This window comes from Nannospalax galili, unplaced genomic scaffold (assembly GCF_000622305.1).
Source record: "Nannospalax galili isolate Female #2095 unplaced genomic scaffold, S.galili_v1.0 scaffold134, whole genome shotgun sequence".
NCBI classification, from domain to species: Eukaryota; Metazoa; Chordata; class Mammalia; order Rodentia; family Spalacidae; genus Nannospalax; species Nannospalax galili.
In genome coordinates, this window is record NW_008335593.1 from 324,318 (window position 1) to 345,787 (window position 21,470).

Below are 21,470 nucleotides of genomic sequence, written 5' to 3' on the forward strand. Positions count from 1 at the left end.
TTATAAAAAAAAAAATTTGCAAAGGTTTTTAACCCAAAGAAGCCTCAGGCTAAGGGGATACTAGAGAAAAATTGGTATCTGTAATTCATCCTTACTTGTCAAATGATGAATATGCTTTTCTTGTACTGTCTCAGAGGTAACATTCTTGGATGCTGTTTCCAAAGCCAGAGTCTGAGGTGTCCCCGTATCTTGGCCACTTGGAACATTAGGAAAAAGCCTCTTCAGCACTTTTTCAACAAACACTACAAAGGCAACAAATGAACAAAATAAATTATTTACTATATTTATTTAAATCATATCTGGCTTTCATTTAAAACAAAGACATCCTTACCACCCGTGTAATGCTTTTTGTTGCTATGATAGAATACCCCGACCAAAAGCGACTTAGGGAAGAGTTTGTAAAACCATATTGCTGAAGACACTACATACCCGAGTAGCAGAACAAGCAGGGAGAAAGCAAGATAGTACTGGCCTTGAAACTACATCTCTGATAGATACCTTTCATAGTATTAGAAGGTGCTATGCACGTTACTGACAGAGAAAGGTAATCACCAACCTCACCCAGCTGTGAACCTTCTGAGCTACAAAAACAAGGGTTTGGAAAAATATGCCCAATGGTGCAATGGTGGCACAAATACAGAAGTAACCAACCACTTTCTAACTGGATTTAAGACCCACTCTGTAACCATACCCAATGGTGTTATCAGGAAAAAGACTTGTGGCTAGACAAATCACAGGCCATACGGAAGAACCTACTACTATCATTCTACTAAATAGACATAATATTAAACTTACAATGACTTATTGTTACACCCATAGATTAGTACATCCCTCAACTCTCACCAGAGAAGGTTCTTCTTGCAGCAGATAGGGACAAAGACCCACAAATAGTCAATGTGCAAAGAGTAAGAGACTGTGGCATGCTCAGCTCTTTTGTTGTTGTTTAACTGAAGGGGAAAACTGTCCTAATGAATAAATATTTCCCTCCTCACTTAAGCATGGTTGATAAACAAGGTATGAGATCAAAACAGTATATTGGAAAAAATATGGGAGACAAGTCAATGAAAGAAATTTTTTAACCTCATGAAATTTAGAAAGCAAAGAGCTGCATGAAAATAACCACATTCTATGACAAAAATCAAGATGACTAATACAAGTATCTTAGAACTTTTAGATGATGGAAGATAGAGGATCAAAAAATTGAAGACTAGCCGGGCGAGGTGGCGCACGCTTTTAATCCCAGCATTCAGGAGGCAGAGGCAGGTGGATCTCTGTGAGTTCAAGGCCAGCCTGGTCTACAGAGTGAGTTCCAGGACAGCTGGGGCTACAGGGAGACCCTGTCTCAAAAAGACAGAAAAAAAAAAAATTGAAGACTGTTAATTAACAATGTGAAATCTGAGAGTGACAAATAAGTGAAGTGCATAAGACTTCTTTGGCTACACACAGAAATAGTCTAGATCTAAAAGATTTTTCCAATTAGATCATGCTGTCAGTTAATTTGTGTTAGAATTAACCCATTTAATGTGGGTCCTAATTGTAGAAAATACAAGCGCATTAAAAAGAAAGTACTCCTACTCTTTCTTATAGAAGTTTCAGAGTTTTAGGTTTAATATTGAGAACTCTGAATCATTTGGAATTGATTTATGTAGAGGATGAGAAAGTAGGATCAAGTATTCATCTATGTGTAGGTATCCAGTTTTCCCAGCACCATTTGTTAAAGATGTTGTCTTTTCTCCAATGCATATTTTTGGTATCTTTGTCAAAAATCAGGTGGCTGTAGGGATGTGGATGAATATTTGGGCCTGCAATTATATTCCATTGCTTAATACAATACTGATTTTGCAACTATGGTTCTGTGGTATATCTTGAAATCAAGTTGGTGATACCACAAAAGTGTTTTAATTGTTCGGGATTGTTTTGGCTATCTGGGATCTCTTATGCTTCCATACGAACTTAAGATTGATTTTTTCAACTTTCGTGAAGAATTGTGTTGGAATTTTGATGAGGATTGTGTTAAATTTGTATACTGATTTTGGGAAGATGGCCATTTCCATAACACTAATCCTACCAATTTATGTGCATGGAAATCTCTACATCTTTTGTTATCTTCTTCAATTTCTTGATTCAGTGTTTTACAGTTTTCATTGTTTAGGTCTTTTATTTCCTTGGTTAGGTTTAATTCCAAGGGTTTGCTTTGTTCTGCTTTTAAGAACAAGAAATATTTATTTTTAATTTTATGTGTATAAGTGTATTGCCTGCATGGATGTAAGTACACCTGTGTTGTGCAATGGAGGTCAGAAGAGGGCATCATAGCCCTTGGAACTGAAGTTATGGATGGCTGTTAGCTGCCATGTGGGTCCTCTGAGAGAGCAGTCAATACTCTTAACCTCTGAGTTATCTCTCTAGCCCCTTATTTTGTTTTCTGAGGCTCCTGTGAATGGTATTGTTTCCCTGATTTCTTTCCCAGTCTATCTTTGTTAATATAGGAAGGCTACTTATTTTTATATGTTAATTTTGCAACCTGCCATTTTCCTGAAAATGAATCAGCTTTAGGAGTTTTCCAGTGAAGTGTTTGGGGGTCTCTCTGACTTCTTCATATCCTATTTGTAACCCTTTTATTTCTTTTGCACGTTTTATTTTTCTAGCTAGGATTTCACAAGCACTATACTGAACAGAAAGAGAGAGATTTGACATCTTTATCTTGTCCCTGACATTAGTGGAAATGCTCTGAAAGTTTAATTGGAGTTACCCTACACAAGAAATAATGCTCTTCCCAGAAGTAACAGGTTGCCAATATAGGATACTTTCCCTCAAGTTGTTGGTCAGAGGCATCTGGGAGACCACCCATCTAAACTAATAGGCTATTGCCACTACTCTTAGTTGCCCACCAGAACTTTGTGGTAAGACCCTACAGCTGAAGATGCCATATATTTTGGTAATAGGGCGTGAAGAAATCAAACTGGTACTGACCAGGAAGCTTCCTCCCTGCTGGCTAGCTTTCATAGTACCAGAGGTGGCTAGGTAGGCTGCTGGGGGTGGGGTAGTTACCAATAGTACTATCCAACTGTGAACGCTGTAAGCTATAGTAATGAATGACCAATAGGGCAAGACATGTCCATGGGTGCAACAGTGGCACAAACATAGGCGTTAAACCAACTGCTCTTTTAAAAATTGGATTTAAGACCCACTCTACAGTAAAAATTGCATGTCTGGTACTATAAATTCGGCCAAGAACCCATGGTTGGGGAGTTCATAAGCCTCAAGGGTGAACCCACTACTATCATTTTGCTAAATGGACATAGTATTAAACCACCCTCTAAATTTTGTACCTCTATATTGATTAGTGCCGCTCTCAAGCCTCATCAAAGAAGTTTCTCTATATAGCAGAAGATGTTTAATGAAGAATCTTATGACTGGTCAAAGTGTAGAGAATAAGTGTCTATGGAATGCTCAGCCACAAATGGTACATCTGTATCATACCCTCTTCCTCCAAGGCTCCGGGACCATTACGAAAAAGGAGGTGGAAAGATTGTAGGAGCCAGGTCAGGGAGGACTGGAGGGAAACCATGACAGGACCATTGTATTTATGAACACACAACAGCTGTGGGGGCCCAAACAAGATCTACAAAAGATGAATGCAGTCAACATTCCAACTTGGTATGGGATGAGGCTTAGGAGCCCTCACCCCTGGCTGAGGAACTATTGACAGTTGATGGCTTCTGGGGTAGCCCTCAGAGATCATATCTTTAAGGATGTGATCCCTGGTGGGCTGATCACACTCCAGTGGATGGACAGCACAAATCAGTCAGTGGATTATAAGAAATAAAAATTTTTAAAGTATCCAAAGCTGGAGAGGGGTTGGGGTATGTCTTGGAGGAATTAGGGGGAGGAGTGGAGGGTGTGAATATGATCAAAATACTTTGTATGTATGTATATATGTATGAAATTCTCAAGAATAAAAATATTATAGATAGGTAAATAAATGCTAGATTAGATAGACTGTTGGCACCTGATAGCCAGAATTTCCAGTGGCTTCTCATATCATTTATTAAAACCTAAATAGTTCTCAGCAAGGGAACGATGCTATTATGAACAGAGTTTCTGCAAATCTCTGTAGCCCAGCGACTCCCAATGAGGAAAAGAGCTCCTTTTCATTGAAGTACAACACCTCTGAGTAAGCTGAAAATGTGGATTGTCATTAAGACCTCAGGACTGATGAGGTCCTGGCAATAAGAGATTTCTAATATATTATCTTTTAAGTATAATATAAAATTATCAATACCATGTAGGATCCTGAAAAAATGGTATAATCTGTTGAGGTTGAGAAGAACCCAGACCCCTGTGTAGAAGGCCACATGCTGGAAAACTCACACAGAATGCACATCAGTGTTACCCAAGCTGGAGACAATGCTTTGGGCCAAGGGGAAAGAACAGGCAGTCTATGAAACATGTCTTACAATATAATTTAGCATTCACAGATATATCCAAAAGAAGGTTCACATTTTCCCATAAAAATCAAACTGTTCTATATATTTCCTTTAAATTATAAAGGAGAACATGTCCTCTTCCAAATGACTATGGTGACAGTTCCTAGGGGAAACTAAAACACATTTCATTTACAAACTACAGATGAATATCTTAGAACAAATTCTAAGATAAAATTATAACTAGCCACCCTGTTTTATAGAGTACAGTAAAACCTCAAGTTTTAAAAACTTGCTGCAAAGAAGCAATTAATCTAGCCATCTAGCTGAAATCACCTTAATGGCGCCACTTCCTATATGTATATATGTGTGTCTGCTCAGGCATGAAAATATGAAAATACTATGAAGAAATGTTAGTTAACAGTCAGGGACAAGCAATTCAGTGAAAGCTTGTGGCTAATCAGTTACCCATAGCAAAAGGATGACATAAGGAAATAAAAAAACAATCCCAAAGGCGAACAAGCATCAGTCATGGTCATGCTTGTAGAAGAGAAGAGGCAACCTATGGGATAAGCTGTGTTCAACAACCATTTCATAAAAGAGTCTGCTTAATCAACAAAGCTGATGTTTTAAAACATATAAAAGAAAACAGGGTACAGGTTGAAGTATGCAACTTTTATGTGAATTTGTCTCTCAGAGTTTTCTAATATAGATTGCTGGGCTGAGACATAAGCAATGAGATAAGAACGTGCTAATGAGCAAAGATTAGGAAACATTTTTACTGAATTCAATTAATGGCAGCTTTACAACAAAACTATTAAATGCTCCAAATGAAAATATTTAATACAGATGTATTAATGTCATAGGAAAATTTATTAAGAGGGTAAAAGGAACAACCTTAAAATCAGTTAGCATAAGCTCAAAAATAGATTGACAGATGATACATTTCTTTGTAAGGTATAATCAATACAAAATAGGTTATATAGGAAATCACAATCACTGCCTCCTATAGTAAAGAGATATACTGTAATATCAACCATATATCCTAGAGGACCTAAAAGTCAAAAACCAATTTGCTATCATAGCTTGAAAGACCAGGAAATTCCAAGGCCTTCTGGTTTCTCAGCTTACTTCATTTCTCAGTTTTTACTGTCCTGACTTCTGCAGATGGCTGCACTTTTTCTAGAGGTTTGTGACAGATGGTTCTTTCAGGCAGATAAATTTCAGGCAGATGAGGTTTGTCTGGGACATATAAGAGACCGGAGATGTGCTCTCAACTGCCAGGAGTCTCCTCACCACTCTATGTCTGACTTTTTTGGCCTGTCTGAGTGCCCTACCTTCTCACCTCCCCTGTAAGTGGCAAGGGTCCCACAGATCTTGCCTGTGTTCCTTGTTTCTCTTTCTATATGCTCTGCCTGGCTCAATTTCCCATATACTTTTGACTATCCCCTCAAAGTGGAAACTGTTTCCAGCTTGCCTACCTCTAGAGTCCTGTTTTCTAATAACCCGCTGACACACCTCACAATCTCTTTACTGCCTAGTATTTTAACAATCAAGATTGAATTTACCTTTTCTTTTTTAAACCTTGTGCCTTCTTGGACCAGTCTCCCCTTGGCAGAGGCATTTCTGGCTCCCCAGTGGTCTATAGACTTCAGCCCAGATTGTCTCCCACATCTTTGGCAGTTCTAGCCTCTGTTCAGTTCAACCACTATGCTATTTGTTCAGATCTTTGCTGTCTACACTTATCGTTTAATCCCTCTGATAATATAGGAACCTTCAAGACTTATGATTTTTTTTCTTTCAACTTTCCATTTAAATGTGATCTTGAATAGAGAGACCCTGAGTGTCTCCTTAGACCAGCTTCTCACATGAACATGGTCCAACTGTCAACACTGGTACAACATGCTGGTATAAGCTTAGCTACAAATTACCAGCTTACCCTAAAGTCCAATCTGTTCCTGGTCAAACACCTCATCTAGTCATCAGATCTCACTTCCTGAAAACCAACACTCTCTCCCATTTTCCTTGTTATTTATGATCTTGGTATCTTTGAAGATCACTAACAGATATTTCATAGAATCTACCTAAGTTTGGTTTGCTGGTATCTTCTTATGATGAAACTTGAGATTATTAACTCTCAATACTGTTACATATGGGATGTTGTTCTCAAGACATCATCTTGAGGTTCAGGATATTAACCTGTCTCTTTTCTGTTGACATCTGATCACTAATAGGTAAAGTGATATCTGTTGAATTTTATTTTTTACAAAGTTACTGTTTTTTAATTTACAATGAACAAATATTTTGGGGAAGAGATCTTGAGACTACATGTTTATTCTAGACTAAGTTAATATCAACTGTAGGTTCTTGTTTATGGCATGAAAGCTGTGGAATTAATTGATTTTCGATTCTCTCATTCCTTCTATATTATTACATGGCATTCCTTTTTAAAGAAGCTGCTTCTACTTCCATATTTATTTCTGGATTATTACTTTTTATAACCTACTCATTTATGTATTAATGGAATTTCATTTATTTTGGAGGTTATAGCCCTGTGCTATCTTCACATATTTTGTGGTGAAGAGTGCTGCAGTGGTGGCAGCTTGCTCCTTCCGTGTGGGTCAGTACCTCTGGTCTGCTCCATTGTTCAGTGAGCACACAGCAACTGTCGGGTCCCACAGGATATAGCAACTCCTCCTACATTTTCTCTGCCTAGACATGGTGCCAGTCCTTTCTCCAGGAGCCTGGTATCTGCCACCAGAATTGGAGGGTATAACTGTTCATTGCTTGCTTTTTAATACAAATCTAAGCATGTCCATTCTCTGCTTAAAAATTATTAAATGCTTCTGTAAGAATAAGCAGCTGCAGGCAGTAAAAAACCTTGTCTATCCTTAAAGACAAACTAGAAGACCAGTGAGATGACTCAGGAAGAAAAGCCTGCCCCCAGCCTGATGACCTGAGCTCCATCCCTGGAACACACACAGTAGAAGGAGAAAACTGACAAATTGTTCTCTGACTTCTACAGGCATGACATAGTACCCAACAACAAAAATATCTAAAGGAAGCACATTTGTACCATACCAGTCTCCATCATTAGACACATAGGATGATAAAACTGATATTGAGTAATGACCTGGGTCACCATATAAGGACTCAAGAATGCAGGAAAATGGATATAATTTTTAAATAAATGTAAATATAAACACAATTTCAGTATAAAGCTATAGTCTTTCAAGTTTATATCCCAAGTGTTTATGTGGAGGATAGGAATGAGAGGAATGTCATATAAATTCAGATGTGCAAGGGTTAAGACATCTTCAGAATATACATTAGCCAAACAAGACTGAGGGAAAATCTTCCTTTGTAAATTTAAAGTGAGTAGTGTTCAAACAAAAGAGACAAGATGGAAAAAAAAGGAAATCTTACATTGTCCCAAGGTACATTGGTAAGTATTTTGAAAACTGAAGTGGCTAAAATGATTTCCACAGTGTGTTAGTATTTTATAACCTCACAAGCACATTTCTGGCTTTCAATGACTTCTCTGTAGCAGAGATCTATTCTGTAAGTAGCATGCATTCAGGAAATTCATCCCTGTCCCTGCTCCTGCTGCAGACATTATTATAATAAAATGAACATTTAATACAGTTCTTCAATAGGAGTTAAGGTATGACTTTGAATATTAAATATCGGCAGATAATGGGTTTATATCCTACCATCTATGATAGTTAACCCATATTTTCAGCTTGACTGCATTTAGAATCACCTAGGAGATACATGTCTGAGTTTGTCTCTGAGGACATTTCCATAGAGATTTACCTGCTATAGGAAGATCCACCCTCAATGTTCAGAGCGCCATCCATGGGCTGGGGTTACAGACTAAATAAAAAGGAAAAATGGAGAAAGCAAACTCAATACAGCATTCACATCTGACTCCTGGGTATGGATGCACTTGTATTCAGCCACCTTATCCTCCTGCAGATATACCTTCCACTCAAACTATGAAACAAATAAACCCTCCCCTCCTGAAGTTGCTTTTGGGAGATATTGCGTCACAGCAACGAGAAAAGTAACTAATGTAAAAAACTGCTATCAGATGTGGGGTTGTTGCTATAACAAACTTGATCATGTGGTTCACAGGCCTTTGGAACTGGTTTGTGGGAAGGATATGGAAAGATTTGGAGGAATGAGCTAGAGAAGCCCTAGAATGTTATAAGCAGAGCTTAATGAGCCATTCAAGTAGCAGTTCAGAAAACCAGAATGCTGAAAGAAACGAAGACAGTGGTGATTCAGCTCATGAGGTTTCATGGGGGAAATAAAGGTTCTATTAGGAATTAGGCTAGGTATTGTGCTACATTCTGATGAAGAATCTGGCTGCTTTCTGCTCATGTTCTGCTGAATTGAGTGAGGCTAAATCTAAAGGTAATGGACAAAGTTTGTTGACAGATTAAATATCAAAACATTTTAACATCCAGGTTATCCCATAGTTATTTCTCCCTGCTCTAAGACCTACAGTGAAAGCAGAAAGGCAAAAGGTGCAGTTTGGTTGTGGAAAGGAGTAGAAACAAGTTTGAAGTTGCAGGCAAGGCAGGTGAGGAGAAAAGAGATTATCACCATTAAACAGGAACCTAGATACTCTGCAGGAGACAACAGGAAATGTGTCCTGTGGATAAGACCTCACCCACCAGGATTCAACTTGTGAAAATACAAATTTATTTCGAAGGAAAGCGCCTGAAATGAGAATGCAGCTGAAGGGATTAACTGTTTAAAACAACTGTCTGGGGAAATATTGTCCTAGGTTCATCCACTAAGGCACATAGAAACTACTATGGCTGTGGTAGGAGGCCAGATTACATCTCAAATTGGCAAGAGAACTTGGCAGAATCATTCACACAGTGCTGGATTTGCAAGCATACCAAATGCAAGACTTGGGTCATGGAGGCTTGATCAAGATTCCAGAAAACTGCTGGGGACAATGTGTAGGAGGTGTGGATTTCCTACTGGGAAATCTTTAGAGGTAACTGAGTCAATTTGCAAAGTTAACATCTAAGTTCAATGGAGACTCCAGCATGCCAGAAACACCAAGACCATGGGGAGTCCAACAAAGAAAGCTGCAGATACATAGTGAAATCAGCCAGAAAAAGAGGTTATATGGGCTTCATATGCCAAAACAGGAGGGGCAGAGATACTCATGACAGAAGATGGCCCCACAAGTTCCTGGTCATGGAGCTCTAAGGGCTTGGTGTTTACTGGGTTCTGGTTGTACTTTGGTCTGGTCTTCCCTTGTTATCCTCCCATTCTTCACTTTTGGGGTGGACATGCTTACACCATGTCATTATACTGGAAATATGTGACATGTTTTTATTTCATAGAGGTTGCCTTGATTCAGAAAACTTTGGACTTTTGAACAATGTTGAAAACTGTTACGAATATGGAGACTTTTGAAGTTGGAATAAATCTATGTTATGAAATGGCCAAGAGTCCATGGGGGCCAGGAGTGGAATGCTATGATTTAAAGTGGTATGTTTGGGGGGCTGGAGGGGTGGCTCAGCGGTTAAGAACACTGGTTGTTCTTGCAGAAGGCCTGGGATCGAATCCCAGCACCCACACGGCAGCTAACAACTGTCCATACTTCCAGTCCCAGGGGATCCAACAGCCTCTTCTAACCTGCGGTTTATGGTGCAAAGTTAAAATATTATTAATTACTTTTTACCAACTAATATTGCTGAAAGATTCATTCATGAGCTTTACTAAAGTAAAGAAACTGGACCTATACTCTAAAATATTATCCTTAAAAACAAACAAAAAATCCGATACCCTGTCCTTATTACTTTCCTATTGTTTCCTACTCCACCTGCAATGATTAAGGACCATGGCAAACAGTCCCTTTAGATTCATGGGTGGATGTATTCCTGTACTGGTTAGGAACAATAGTAAATACAATCCCTACATATTCATAAGGGCAGTGTGGTTGTAATGCATCAATCCAGTACACTGAGTCTACAAATGTGAGATGAAAAGGACTGCTTTCATGTTTGGGCCATTAACTTTAAAAAGAAATAATTAGCAATTTTAGACTAAAACCTTGTACAGCCACTTTAGTATTCACTGCTAACTCTGAACCTCTAGATATAAAAAATATATATTCTTATAAACTGTTTGAGTGTTTCTTATACATAAGAACTTTGTCAACAAAGTTTTCTAACTGGCCAGCTTACTTTTTTTGTTTTGTTTTGTTTTTCTGAGACAGGGTCTCCCTGTAGCACCAGCTGGCCTAGAACTGGCTATGTAGAGCAGGGTGGCCTCAGTGTCATAGAGATCTACCTGCCTCTGCCTTAGGAGTGCTGGGATTAAAGGTGTTTACCACCATACTTTGCCCAACTTACTTTTTGATTAATACTAAAAACAGAACACAAAATGCTCTTTTTTTTCCCAGAAGACCGAAACATAGTATTTAAGTCCACAGAGCACTAAGTTTAGTTTCTTAAAAGTACTCTGCGAAGGATGCAGCTCACTTGATAGAGTGATGGCCTAACTTTCATAAAGCCCTACACTCAATCCCTAGCACAGCATAAAACTAGGCATAATGGCATGTGCCTGTCATCCTAGCAATGAGGAAGTAGAGACAGAGATCAGAAGTTCAGTGTCTTTCTTGGTCCCAAAGGGAGTTCAAGGCAAGCCTGGAATATATAACACCACGCCTTAAAAAAAAAAAAAAAAAAAAAAAAGAGTATTTATGGCTTTTAACTTGCTGAAATGCTCCTTTTTGATTTGGTATGTGTTTCTTGGGCATTATGTGTATGTATATATTTGTGTTATGTGTGTGTGTGTGTTTAAACACTACAGACTTGGACCTAAAACTCAAGTTGAAGGTTAAAAATCTCTTGTTTATTTAAATTCTAATGTGCTAAAAGCCAAAAATATTCCCACAAAAACAGAGCTAGGTTATCTGAACCTGGGAGGCAGGCTCCTGTCATAGGCTCCAGTAGGCTCAAGAACTCAGAATTTTCACGTGAACCAAATAAAAACTGCTCAGTGGTCTGGATATTCTAAAGCCTCTAGTAGAAACCTGAGATAAGCCAGCCTTCTCATGTTTCTCACACATCATCAATGTGCCCCTTTTCTAGCAGTGGGAGCAAGTTTTAACTTGAAACTCGTGTCTGTCAAAAAGCAATCACAGGAAAATAAAAGAACAGAGGAATGAGTGTTTAATGCCAATTGAAAAAAATAGCCTGCAGAAAAACAAATACAATTACTAAGCAGACCAGGCAATCAGAATCAGGAAATGATATAGAAAAAAAGGCAATGTGAAGAAAAACATCCCAGTTAAAATTAATATGCTGCAATACCAAACACAGAAAAGTCTCCTTCCCACAGGCAAACAGAGTTCTTTTTGATATAATTTTCAGACAGAATTGAAAGCTGGTCTATACTTCTGTTTCAACTTAAAGGCAGAAACCAAAAGCCAAATAAAAATACATTCTTCCAGTAGTGTTCTTTGGAAATTAGACACTTAGGAAAAACTTTAAGTATATGTACTTCAGATAGAGAAACAGGAAATTTGATTTCTGGTAATAAATTTATTCAATCCTAAATTCTTCTTCAATGCAGTTATATAAAACTAAGAGTTGGCCATGATAAAATCCCACACAAACAAGCAAACAGATATTTTCCCCCATTTTTAACAAAGGTACTAATGACAGCATTTCAAGGAGGTTTTTTTTTTTTTTTTTTTTCCTTCCTGTTTTGCTATTGTGTTAGTCCAGAGGTCAAACGTCTAACAAGTTCCCCCAAAACAGAACACAAAGTCAAGGACAACATGTCATATCACTCTGTAATGCTCCATACCCAGTTTATTTTTTGACTGTAGCCCCAGCTGGCCTAGAACTCACTATATAAACCAATCTGGTCTTGATTTCACAGAGATCCACCTGACTCTACTGGGATTAAAGGCTTATGCCACCATGTCCAGCTTTTTAAAAATTTTTTAAATTGATTTTTTGCGCATTTCATACAATTTGATCATATTTAGACCCTCTCTCCTCTGGCTTGCTTTTTGATTAATTTTAAAACAGAATATAAGAGATTTCTTTTCTATTTTACTTGATTTTATTCTTTTTAGCTGGCAAAACTTATAGCAGTTTTGAAAATAGACAATGGACCAATCAAAGTAAACCATCTCCATAACCTTGTTCTTTGTCTTTGGAGCTTGTGATAGTTTGAATGAGAATGTCCCCCATAGGCTCCAAGTATTTGGACATTTTGTTTCCAGCTGGTGGGGTTGTTTTGGGAGGTTTTAGAAGGTGTGGCTATGCTGGAGGAAGCATGTCACTGGGGGCAGGCTTAGAGAGTTCTTTAGCCTTGAGGGATCTCAAGTTGCTCTCTTGCTTCCTGTGCCTGCTTGAAGATGTAGCTTAGCTTCCCCCTCTCCTCCAGCCACTTCTGCTGCCATGCCTCCCCACCAGGATGGACTCTTGACCCTTTGGAACCATAAGTTCAAATAAACTCTTCCTTCTATAAACTGCTTTGGTCAGTGCTTCTATCATAGCAACAGAAAAGTAATACAGAGTTTCTGAGCTCCTCTCCCTCTTCATAAAGAAGATGAAAGGTTGTTGCAAACTTTACAGTGTAAACCAGTTACCTCCTTGTGTTGCAAAAGAGCAGAATTTATTCATTCACTCCAATGCATTTTGATACCTATTATCTAACCACCTTCTAGCCTTTTTCCCTCTTCCATTCCTGGCCTCAAATAACGACTATTTGACTGTCTTCTATGGTATTATTTTTTTTTTTTCAGGTGTCACAAATGAGTGAAAAAAACAAAACAAAGCAGTACTTGTCTTTCTGTGCTCAACTTGTTTTACTTAGCATACCATATGTCCTTCATTTCCAGCCATCACATCCCTAGGGGCAGGATTTCACTGATCATGGGAAGGTGTATACTTCCAATTAGAGAAGCTCTTATGTAGAAACAAATAAATAAAGACAGAAATAGCTGGGTGTGGTGGCGCACGCCTTTAATCCCAGCACTAGGGAGGCAGATGCAGGCAGATCTCTGTGAGTTCGGGGCCAGCTTGGTCTCCATAGCAAATCCAGGCCATCTGGGGTTACAGGGAGACCCTGTCTCAAAAAGACCAAAAAAAACCCAGAAATAGAAGTTCTTCTTCTATTATATTCTTTTCTGAAGAAAGGAAAATAAAATGAAACTGTGTAACAGAAAAAAGGTACTCTATGATCTTAAGACCACAAGATGTTACCCCCAAATGCCATATTTTAAATTGCTTAAATATATTTTCATTTTAAAATTATTTTATAATATGTTTTATTTTATGCGCATGAGTGTTTTGTCTGCATATAAGTGCACTGGTGTCATGCAATGCCTGAAGAGGACAGAAAAGGGTGTCAGATCCTCTGGAACTATAGTTATGGATGATGGATGGTTGTTAGCCACCATGTGGGTGCTGGGAATCAAATCCTGGTCCTTTCTTCAGGCCCTATTTTTATAAGCCGGCTATGGTGGTGCATGCCTTTGATCTCAGCACTTGGGAGGCAGAGGTAGGAAGATCTCTGAGTTCAAGGCCAGGCTGGTTTACAAAGAGTTCTAGGCCAGCTGAGGCTACAGGGAGACACTGTCTCAAAAAGACCAAAAAAATAAATTACTCTGATTATAAAAGTAATATATATTTCCTCTTGTTATACATGTGTATAATATATTGCATTTGGAATTTGAATAAATCTATATATTTCACTTTACTGAACATATTCTGCATATATAAAAAGTTCTTTGGTAGTGAAAGATACCGAAAATAATGTTAATTTTTGGCATCTATAAACTAATACCTCTTGGAAAAGTAAAACATCCAGATAAAGGTGTATACTAATTTAGAGACATGAGAAATGAGATCAATTCAAAAGAGTTGTTTCAATACAGGTTAATCTCAGCCCCCGGGGAGATTGAGGCCAGCCTGGTCCACATAGTGACTTCCAGGTGTGTTGGGACTAGGGAAACCCTGTCAAAACAAAACAAAACAAAACAAAACAAAACAAAACAAATGAAACAAATAAGAAGACAAAAAAACTAAAAAACAGGGATGTACATGAAAATCTGTAAAATTGATAGAGCCATATACTCACAGATATTACACTGAAACAAAAGAAACTGCAATATCAACAAACAACTGTCTTAAAATTTATTTTTATTTTAAATGTATAAGTGTTTTGCCTGCATGTAGTAAGTATACCATGTGTACACAATGCCCACAGAGGTCAGAAGAGAGCAACAGATACCCTGGAACTGGAATTAGAGAAGGTTGTTAGTAGCTATGTAAGTGCTGGGAACCGAACCTGGGTCCTCTGTAAGAGAAGCCAGAGCTCTTAACAGCTAAGTCATCTCTCCAACCCCTCAACAAATAACTTTTAAAATGTGACTTGTTGGCATTTCATTTTCAGAGAAAATCATACAGGACAAATGGGTTGATGACAGACCTTTTAAAAGAGTTTTCACTTAATACAGATTTGTGATTAGAAATATGATTAGTTTTTAAAACAAGAGTTATCAGCCTTTTAAAAATCAGATCAGAAATGACCATTAGTAGGAACTTTCACTGTGGCAAGTTTGATAATGTCCCCTTTTTACCTTATTCTGTTTTACTGGAGAAAACCTCTCAAAATATTATTACTAAAACCACAACATAAAAACAAACAAAACTACTGTACTGGCTATTCTCTTTCTCATTCTGATATGTACACACACACACACACACACACACACACACACACACACTTCATTTTATTGGGAACTTTAGTTTTCCTAGGCTTATTTATGTTATGGAAATCTCTCTTTTCAGTAAAAAACATATTTAGATAATGCTTGCTGTATGTATACCAGCCTATCCATAGATTTCCTGAAAATGAAAACTTTTCCCATTTTATTCCTATAACAAAGCAAGGTACTTAATCTTTGCCTGTAATCTAGAATAAATTTTTAAAAATTGACTGCATTATGTTATTTCACAAGAAAGTTCAGTATAGTATGTTAATTCAATGAATGATAGATTCTTGAGTTTTATAATAGAAGTATAAATGGAGAAATAATTTGCTAAGATTTAAGCAAGAATTGGCAAGCTTTGTGAAATATTAATTAAAAGAAAAATAGTACTTCAAATAAAACATGATTAGAATCATAAAACATGACTTATCTAATTAGCAAAAATATATTAGAGAGTTAGGCATGGTGGTATATGCTTGTAATACAAGGCTGACACAGGAGGATCATTAGTTCAAGGCTAGCCCGGGCTACATAGCCTGTCTCAAAAAAAACAAGCAGAGGAACAACAACAACAAAAAAAAATGAAATCCCATATAAACCAAAAAATCCATTTATCAAAACTTTAGAACTTAAAAGAATGAAAAATATTCTAAACATACTTTAAATTTTTTCTCAACAAACAAAACAACAACAAAAATGAAATCCCATATAAACCAAAAAATCCATTTATCAAAACTTTAGAACTTAAAAGAATGAAAAATATTCTAAACATACTTTAAATTTTTTCTCATAGATTTTAATAGCATTAATTATATAATTAACTATTCATAAATACTGTTATTTTATGTGTAATAATTGCTTACAATTATTACATGTGGTATGTATACCACATGTGTACAAGCACCTGTGGTGAATGAGACTGCCTATTAACGTCACAGAAGCTACACAAAAATGACCAGAACAAAAGCTATGCCCCAACACAGAGTTACCTTGAAACTAGCTTGGACTAGCATGGACATGAAAGAAATACGGATCTTCTTCCAACTGAAACACATCCTGGCTGATACCTTCAATTCTGAGGCAATGTAGAAATCTGCTGGCACTGTGGTCAAGTTGGAGGGAATAACTGGGGAAAGTTACAATATACACACATGCTTGTAGACTCACATATGCACACTCATACACAGAGACACTACTGACTCTGGGGTTCCAAGAACACTAAAACCAGCACAAACATCATATAAAAGTGCTAACAGTTCTGTGGATTGTGAGGTTGGCCATAATGCACTCCCTAAGGTACAAATTGCCCGAGCAGAGAAAGTTGGAAATACAGGAAGACCACTGGCAGTAAAGTTCATTTGAGAAGAGTTCCAGGAAGACAAAGATCTACAGGAGTAGCAGCTGTGCCTGTCCCAGCCTGGTATATCCTGGTTTATCCTCCAGACTCCCTAAAGAGCATGCCATGAAGATCAAGCCTAGCTGTCTTGCAAGAACTGGTAATGGCAGGAATGAATTTTTATCAAAAGACAAGTGAACCATCTGCTTTTTAGCTGTGTTCTCTAAGCTCATCTGCCTGGCTAGTTCTTCAGGCTAAGTAAACACAGAACAGTTATCCAAGGATAGGTTTTGCTGATTTTCATTAGAATGAAGACAGTGAGATTGGTCCTTATTACACAAGGAGGCTGGCATCACCAATTCCATTTTGATGTTGGATGGAGGGAGGAGTTGCAGTGCTGTTAAGACACTTAAATTTACTCACTCTACCTTACCCTACACATTAGTGCATAAACACTGCAACAGGAGTTAAGCGACGGGTGGGTGTCCAGTGGTAAAGCCCCAGAGGCCAAAGTAAAGCAGGAATCCAAGTCTTCCTTTCTTAGTGCAGAGTCTGTCCAATGATGGCCTCCCATTATCACTTATTCTTCCCTGCTCCATCATTTAAGAATTGCCTGCCTGGTAAGTCCAATTCTTAGCTCTAAATTTCACCTCGCCTAAGAAACATTTCTAACATGCACAGGTAGCTTCACATGTCATGGACTAGGGAAGAAAGAAGATCAAGAAAGTTGCTCAGAATCTCTTAAGTTTGGTAAGCTAGCTCTACATGCTCCAAGTAATGACATATCCAAGGGAAGTAAAACAGGTAGATTTTCTACCAGTTATATCATGATATATATTGCTCCTACCAACCGAAGGTGCTCACAGGGTCTTGGGGAGTCATCTTGCCAGAATGTAGTAGGAACACTTAACTGGGTAGATGCTGGACATGAATCATTCATTTCCACAGTTAACTGAGCAGCTGCTAAGGTCAACACCATGTGAGGAATGATCAGAAGACAATCACAGAAAGGATCCTCCTTCAAGGAGCACATGACCCTCAGGGGGAGCTGCAGCACCTTAAAGTTTTTTAATGCCACTGTGTCCCTGAATTCTAGTTGTAGTCCTATCTGAACTAGTTCTTACCCCTATGTCAGGCATTCACCTAATTACTCCCAGAAATAATGAAGCCACTTGAACCACACTTGAGATAATAGTACTGTTCAGGTGATTCTCTTTAACCAAGGAGAACCATTCATTGTCAGTGCTGCATGGCAACTCTCAGAGACCCAAGCAACATCTGGCAGAACTGTTCAAACATTTTGCCAGCATAAACTTAAGACACATCTAAATTTTTATTTTCTTCTTACTCATGTAGAGTTCAGAGGCAAACCATTCTTCCTATTAATTTTACAGAATTTTCCACAAGTTGTCAAATAAGAAACTGATGCATTAGCAGGCTACTTTCAAGAAGATTAACGAAACTACCAAAACCCTTCAGTAATTTCTTCAGAATGACCCCTATTAATTACAAGTTTTCTTGTTTTCACTAGGACCCAGAGAGGGAATCATCTAGCACTCTCAGACCCATTACCCCAAGCTAGGTCACAGCCTCGAACTAAACCAGAGCCTCTATTCAAAGGAGAGGATTTCATGCTGGATCTCTAGGGCCGAAAGCAGTTGAAATACTCAGCAGGTGCTCCACAAGCACTGGCTAGATGAATGAACATTAGTTCAGTGCTCTGCCTATATTCTATTCCATATGAAACACAAGTACAGTCTGACATCTTTACTCATAACCCCAATAAAGACACAGACCCAGGTGTGGTAGCTCATACCTGTAACGAATGCCAGCAATCCAGAGGTAAAGGCAGGAGGATCAGAAGTTTGCTGCCAACCTCTACCACATAGTGAATTCTAGCCCAGCCTGGGCTACATGAGACCCTTTCTTAAAAAGTCAATAGACAAAGAAACAAAGACAGAAGCAAATTGGGTGAGTCATACCTCCAAGTCAGCACTTGGCTGACTGAGGGAAGATGACTACAGTGAGTTCTAGGCCAACCTGGACTATAGAGTGAGACCCTTTCTTTGAAGACATGAAGACTCCATCATCTCTCTCCACCATTGAGACCTGATGCCTGTTTGGAGCAACTGGACTTGAACTGTGAGTGAAACCAGTGAAAACCACACCATGCCCTCATCACCATCTCTTCCACTTGCCAGGCATTTTCTCAACTGTAACTCAACACAAGGTGGGGGCAGGAAGACAAAGGATAGACTGAAGAGAGAGATCAGTTCTGGTTTGAGTTTCTGCTTTAACAAATTGCAAGTGCTTAGCATCTTATTCCAACTCAGGCCTCGCACATTGTTTCCCAGCAGAAAGGCTCTCCAAGAAATCATGTGAGGATACATAAAACTACTATTTTGTTTCCCACTTACATTTTATATTTTTAAGATTTATTAATCTAGCCTCATCCTTCCAATCACAATGCTCTTAAACTACTTCCACTTCCCCTGATAATTTTCTCATCTATCCTATCCAAAAGGAAAAAGAGACTATTAAAACTAAAAGAGACTAACAGAAAAGTTTAGTGACTGATTAAACATTCAAAAGTCTTTCTTCATTTTATTTCATGAGTTTAGAAAAGCCTTTAAATTTGACTTTGTGTATTACAGCTAATATACTTCATCGCACAGGAAACAGCATTTAACATGAGGCTTAGAAGGGTCACAAACATAAAAGGGAACACAGAAGAGGAAAGAAGAGATGTGGAAAAAACCCGGAATGCAGAAGATGACTTAACATTTACCCAAAAGAGCATTTATACTTTCTTCCAGGGCAGGATTATAACAAGTTTTGTCCAACAAATGCTTATGTCCATTTTGGAACCTAACATTCTTGGTTCTGAAATGGTTATGTCATTTTTTGGTCTTTTTGAGATAGGGTCTCCTCTCCCCGTAGCCCCAGCTAACCTGGAACTAGGTTAGACCAACCTGGCCTTGAACCGACAGATCCACTTGCCTCTGCCTCTTGAGTGCTGGGATTAAAGGAAAGCGCCAGCACACCCGGCCTTGGTTATGTCATTTTTAATCTGTGAGATGATTTGGCTTTTCACAGGTAATTAGGTTAAAGTGAGAAGTCACTGGGGCTGGAGTGAAGTAGGTTGCTGGAACAAGTGTTCTTCTAAGCAGAAAGCACAGATTGGGTATTATACTAACTGTTCTCCATTTTCTTGCTTACTGAGAAATTAATTTTCTGTCTTTTGGACAAATGTTCATTAACTATAGTTGCCACTGGCTTTTCATTTCACAAGAAGCATTAAAAAAACATCTTATTTTATCTGTATGAGTGTTTTGCCTGTGTGTTTGTAAGTACACCAGTGTCTGGCAATGCCCACGGAGGTCAGAAGAGGGTGTTGGATGCCCTGGATCTGGAGCTACAGACGGTTGTTAGTCGCCATGCGGGTGCTGGGATCGGCTGAGTCATCTCCCCAGCCCCGGAAGAAGCTTTTTCTTAAACAGAGAAAAGCACAGCAGCCGCTGAGCCCAGCACCCTGAGTGCAGGTCCAAGTGCTCAAAGCGCTCACTCGGCGCTGAGGGTCATCGAGTAGCAGGCTGACCAGGACACCGACTTTCAAGACACTAGGTGGTGTGGGTCCCAGCCTCTGCAGCAGATCCAATTACTGAGTAAACAGAGTCCAAGAACAGGCCACCCGCACTGAGGCTTTGGAGGGCTCAGCTCCACCAGTGAGGAGCGCAGCCCCTGCAAGGCGGAGACCCCGGCCCACCCTGCCAGCAGCAGCACCACCGCATCACCTGGGGCGAGGATGCGGTCCACGGACCCTCACGCCGCTCAGGCCCCTCGGGCCCCGCGTCCCCTCTGGATCCACCAAGCACCCTCGCCCAGTCACTCGTAATTCCAGAAGCCCCGGGTCCCCTCACGCCCTGCGCCACCCTCGGCCTACCACGCCTGCTGCCCACAACAGGCGGGACCCCCGAGGATCCTCGGAGCGCAGTTCCACTCACGTGGGGAGCCTTCTGCCTACCGTGGTTCCGACGAGCCGACATGTCCGACCCCTAAAGAGGTCCAGAGACCGAGAAGAGCTGGCCTTAGAGCGCGAAGCGCTTCCGGATCCCGGCGGTTTAGACCCGCCCACGACATCAGGAGTGCCTAATCCGGTCCCGACTTCCCCGCCGCAAGATGTCAATCATTCACATTCGGCTGTGGATTGGCTCGTAGGAGGCCCGGCCCAGCGCTTAAGCTCAGTCTCTGGGCGTTTCCGCTTGGAGCCTGCTGGGAAGCCTTGGGCGGGCTGCCGGGGCTTTGCGGGTCCGGCGTCCAGGTTCGGGACTGTACCGTGGGCACATACCTGCTCTGCGCGGTGGCCGAACTGGAGGTCCGAGCTCACAAGGGCGTGGCGAAGAGAAGGAAACCGTGAAGCTTAAGGCGAGACTAGGTCCCTCTCTACCCACCTCGGTCTAGGCACCTGCTTACCCATTCCGGGAGCCCACAACGCCTACTGGCTGGACGTGGGCACACCGGGGTGTCCACCGCCAACCGCCCTCCGCTCCGCGTTTGCCGACCCCCTCCTTGTGTCCTCTTTCACCGGAGTGATTTGCCTTCAGCCACCCTCAGAGTCCGTTGACATTGGACTCCTGGTCCTTGAATTCGCTTTTCGAAAGAAAGACTTGCCCTTCTGAGGCTCTACAAGTCTGGCACTTCTAGTCTGCATGCTGGAGTCACACCCGTGAGTGGTCTGACGAAAAAGGAGCACGACAAACTCATATCGCAAGGAGATGAGTGCTTTGGAGAAAAATAATTCAGGGAAGCAGTTGAACAGACTTGACCAGATGGAGGAAGAGCTGGTGGTATGAAGAGAACACCACAAGCAGACGGGAAGATAAACTGTGGTTCAAGGAGTGTGCCTGTTTGCCTTTTTGGAGACCTAAAGCCAGTATGGATCAGA

The 21,470-nt window shown here is 39.8% G+C and overlaps 1 protein-coding gene across 9 annotated transcripts in view; it reads right to left on the reverse strand.

The window, feature by feature from the left end:
• The window catches only part of Erich1 (glutamate rich 1), a 176,028-nt gene extending 155,353 nt beyond the window's left edge, over positions 1–20,675 (reverse strand). For 5 of the 9 annotated variants that reach the window (XM_029562216.1, XM_029562217.1, XM_029562218.1 and 2 more), the window contains exons 1-2: positions 20,550–20,675; positions 96–242 (exon numbers count right to left, since the gene is read on the reverse strand). In XM_029562216.1, coding sequence (XP_029418076.1) covers positions 96–242; positions 20,550–20,571 — 169 coding nt within the window. In that variant the 5' untranslated portion in view covers positions 20,572–20,675. Of the gene's footprint in view, positions 1–95; positions 243–8,240; positions 8,301–20,529 lie in introns of all 9 variants that reach the window. The other 4 variants (XM_029562221.1, XM_029562220.1, XM_029562219.1 and 1 more) reach the window with 4 other exon arrangements.
• Between the last annotated feature and the right edge of the window lie 795 nt (positions 20,676–21,470).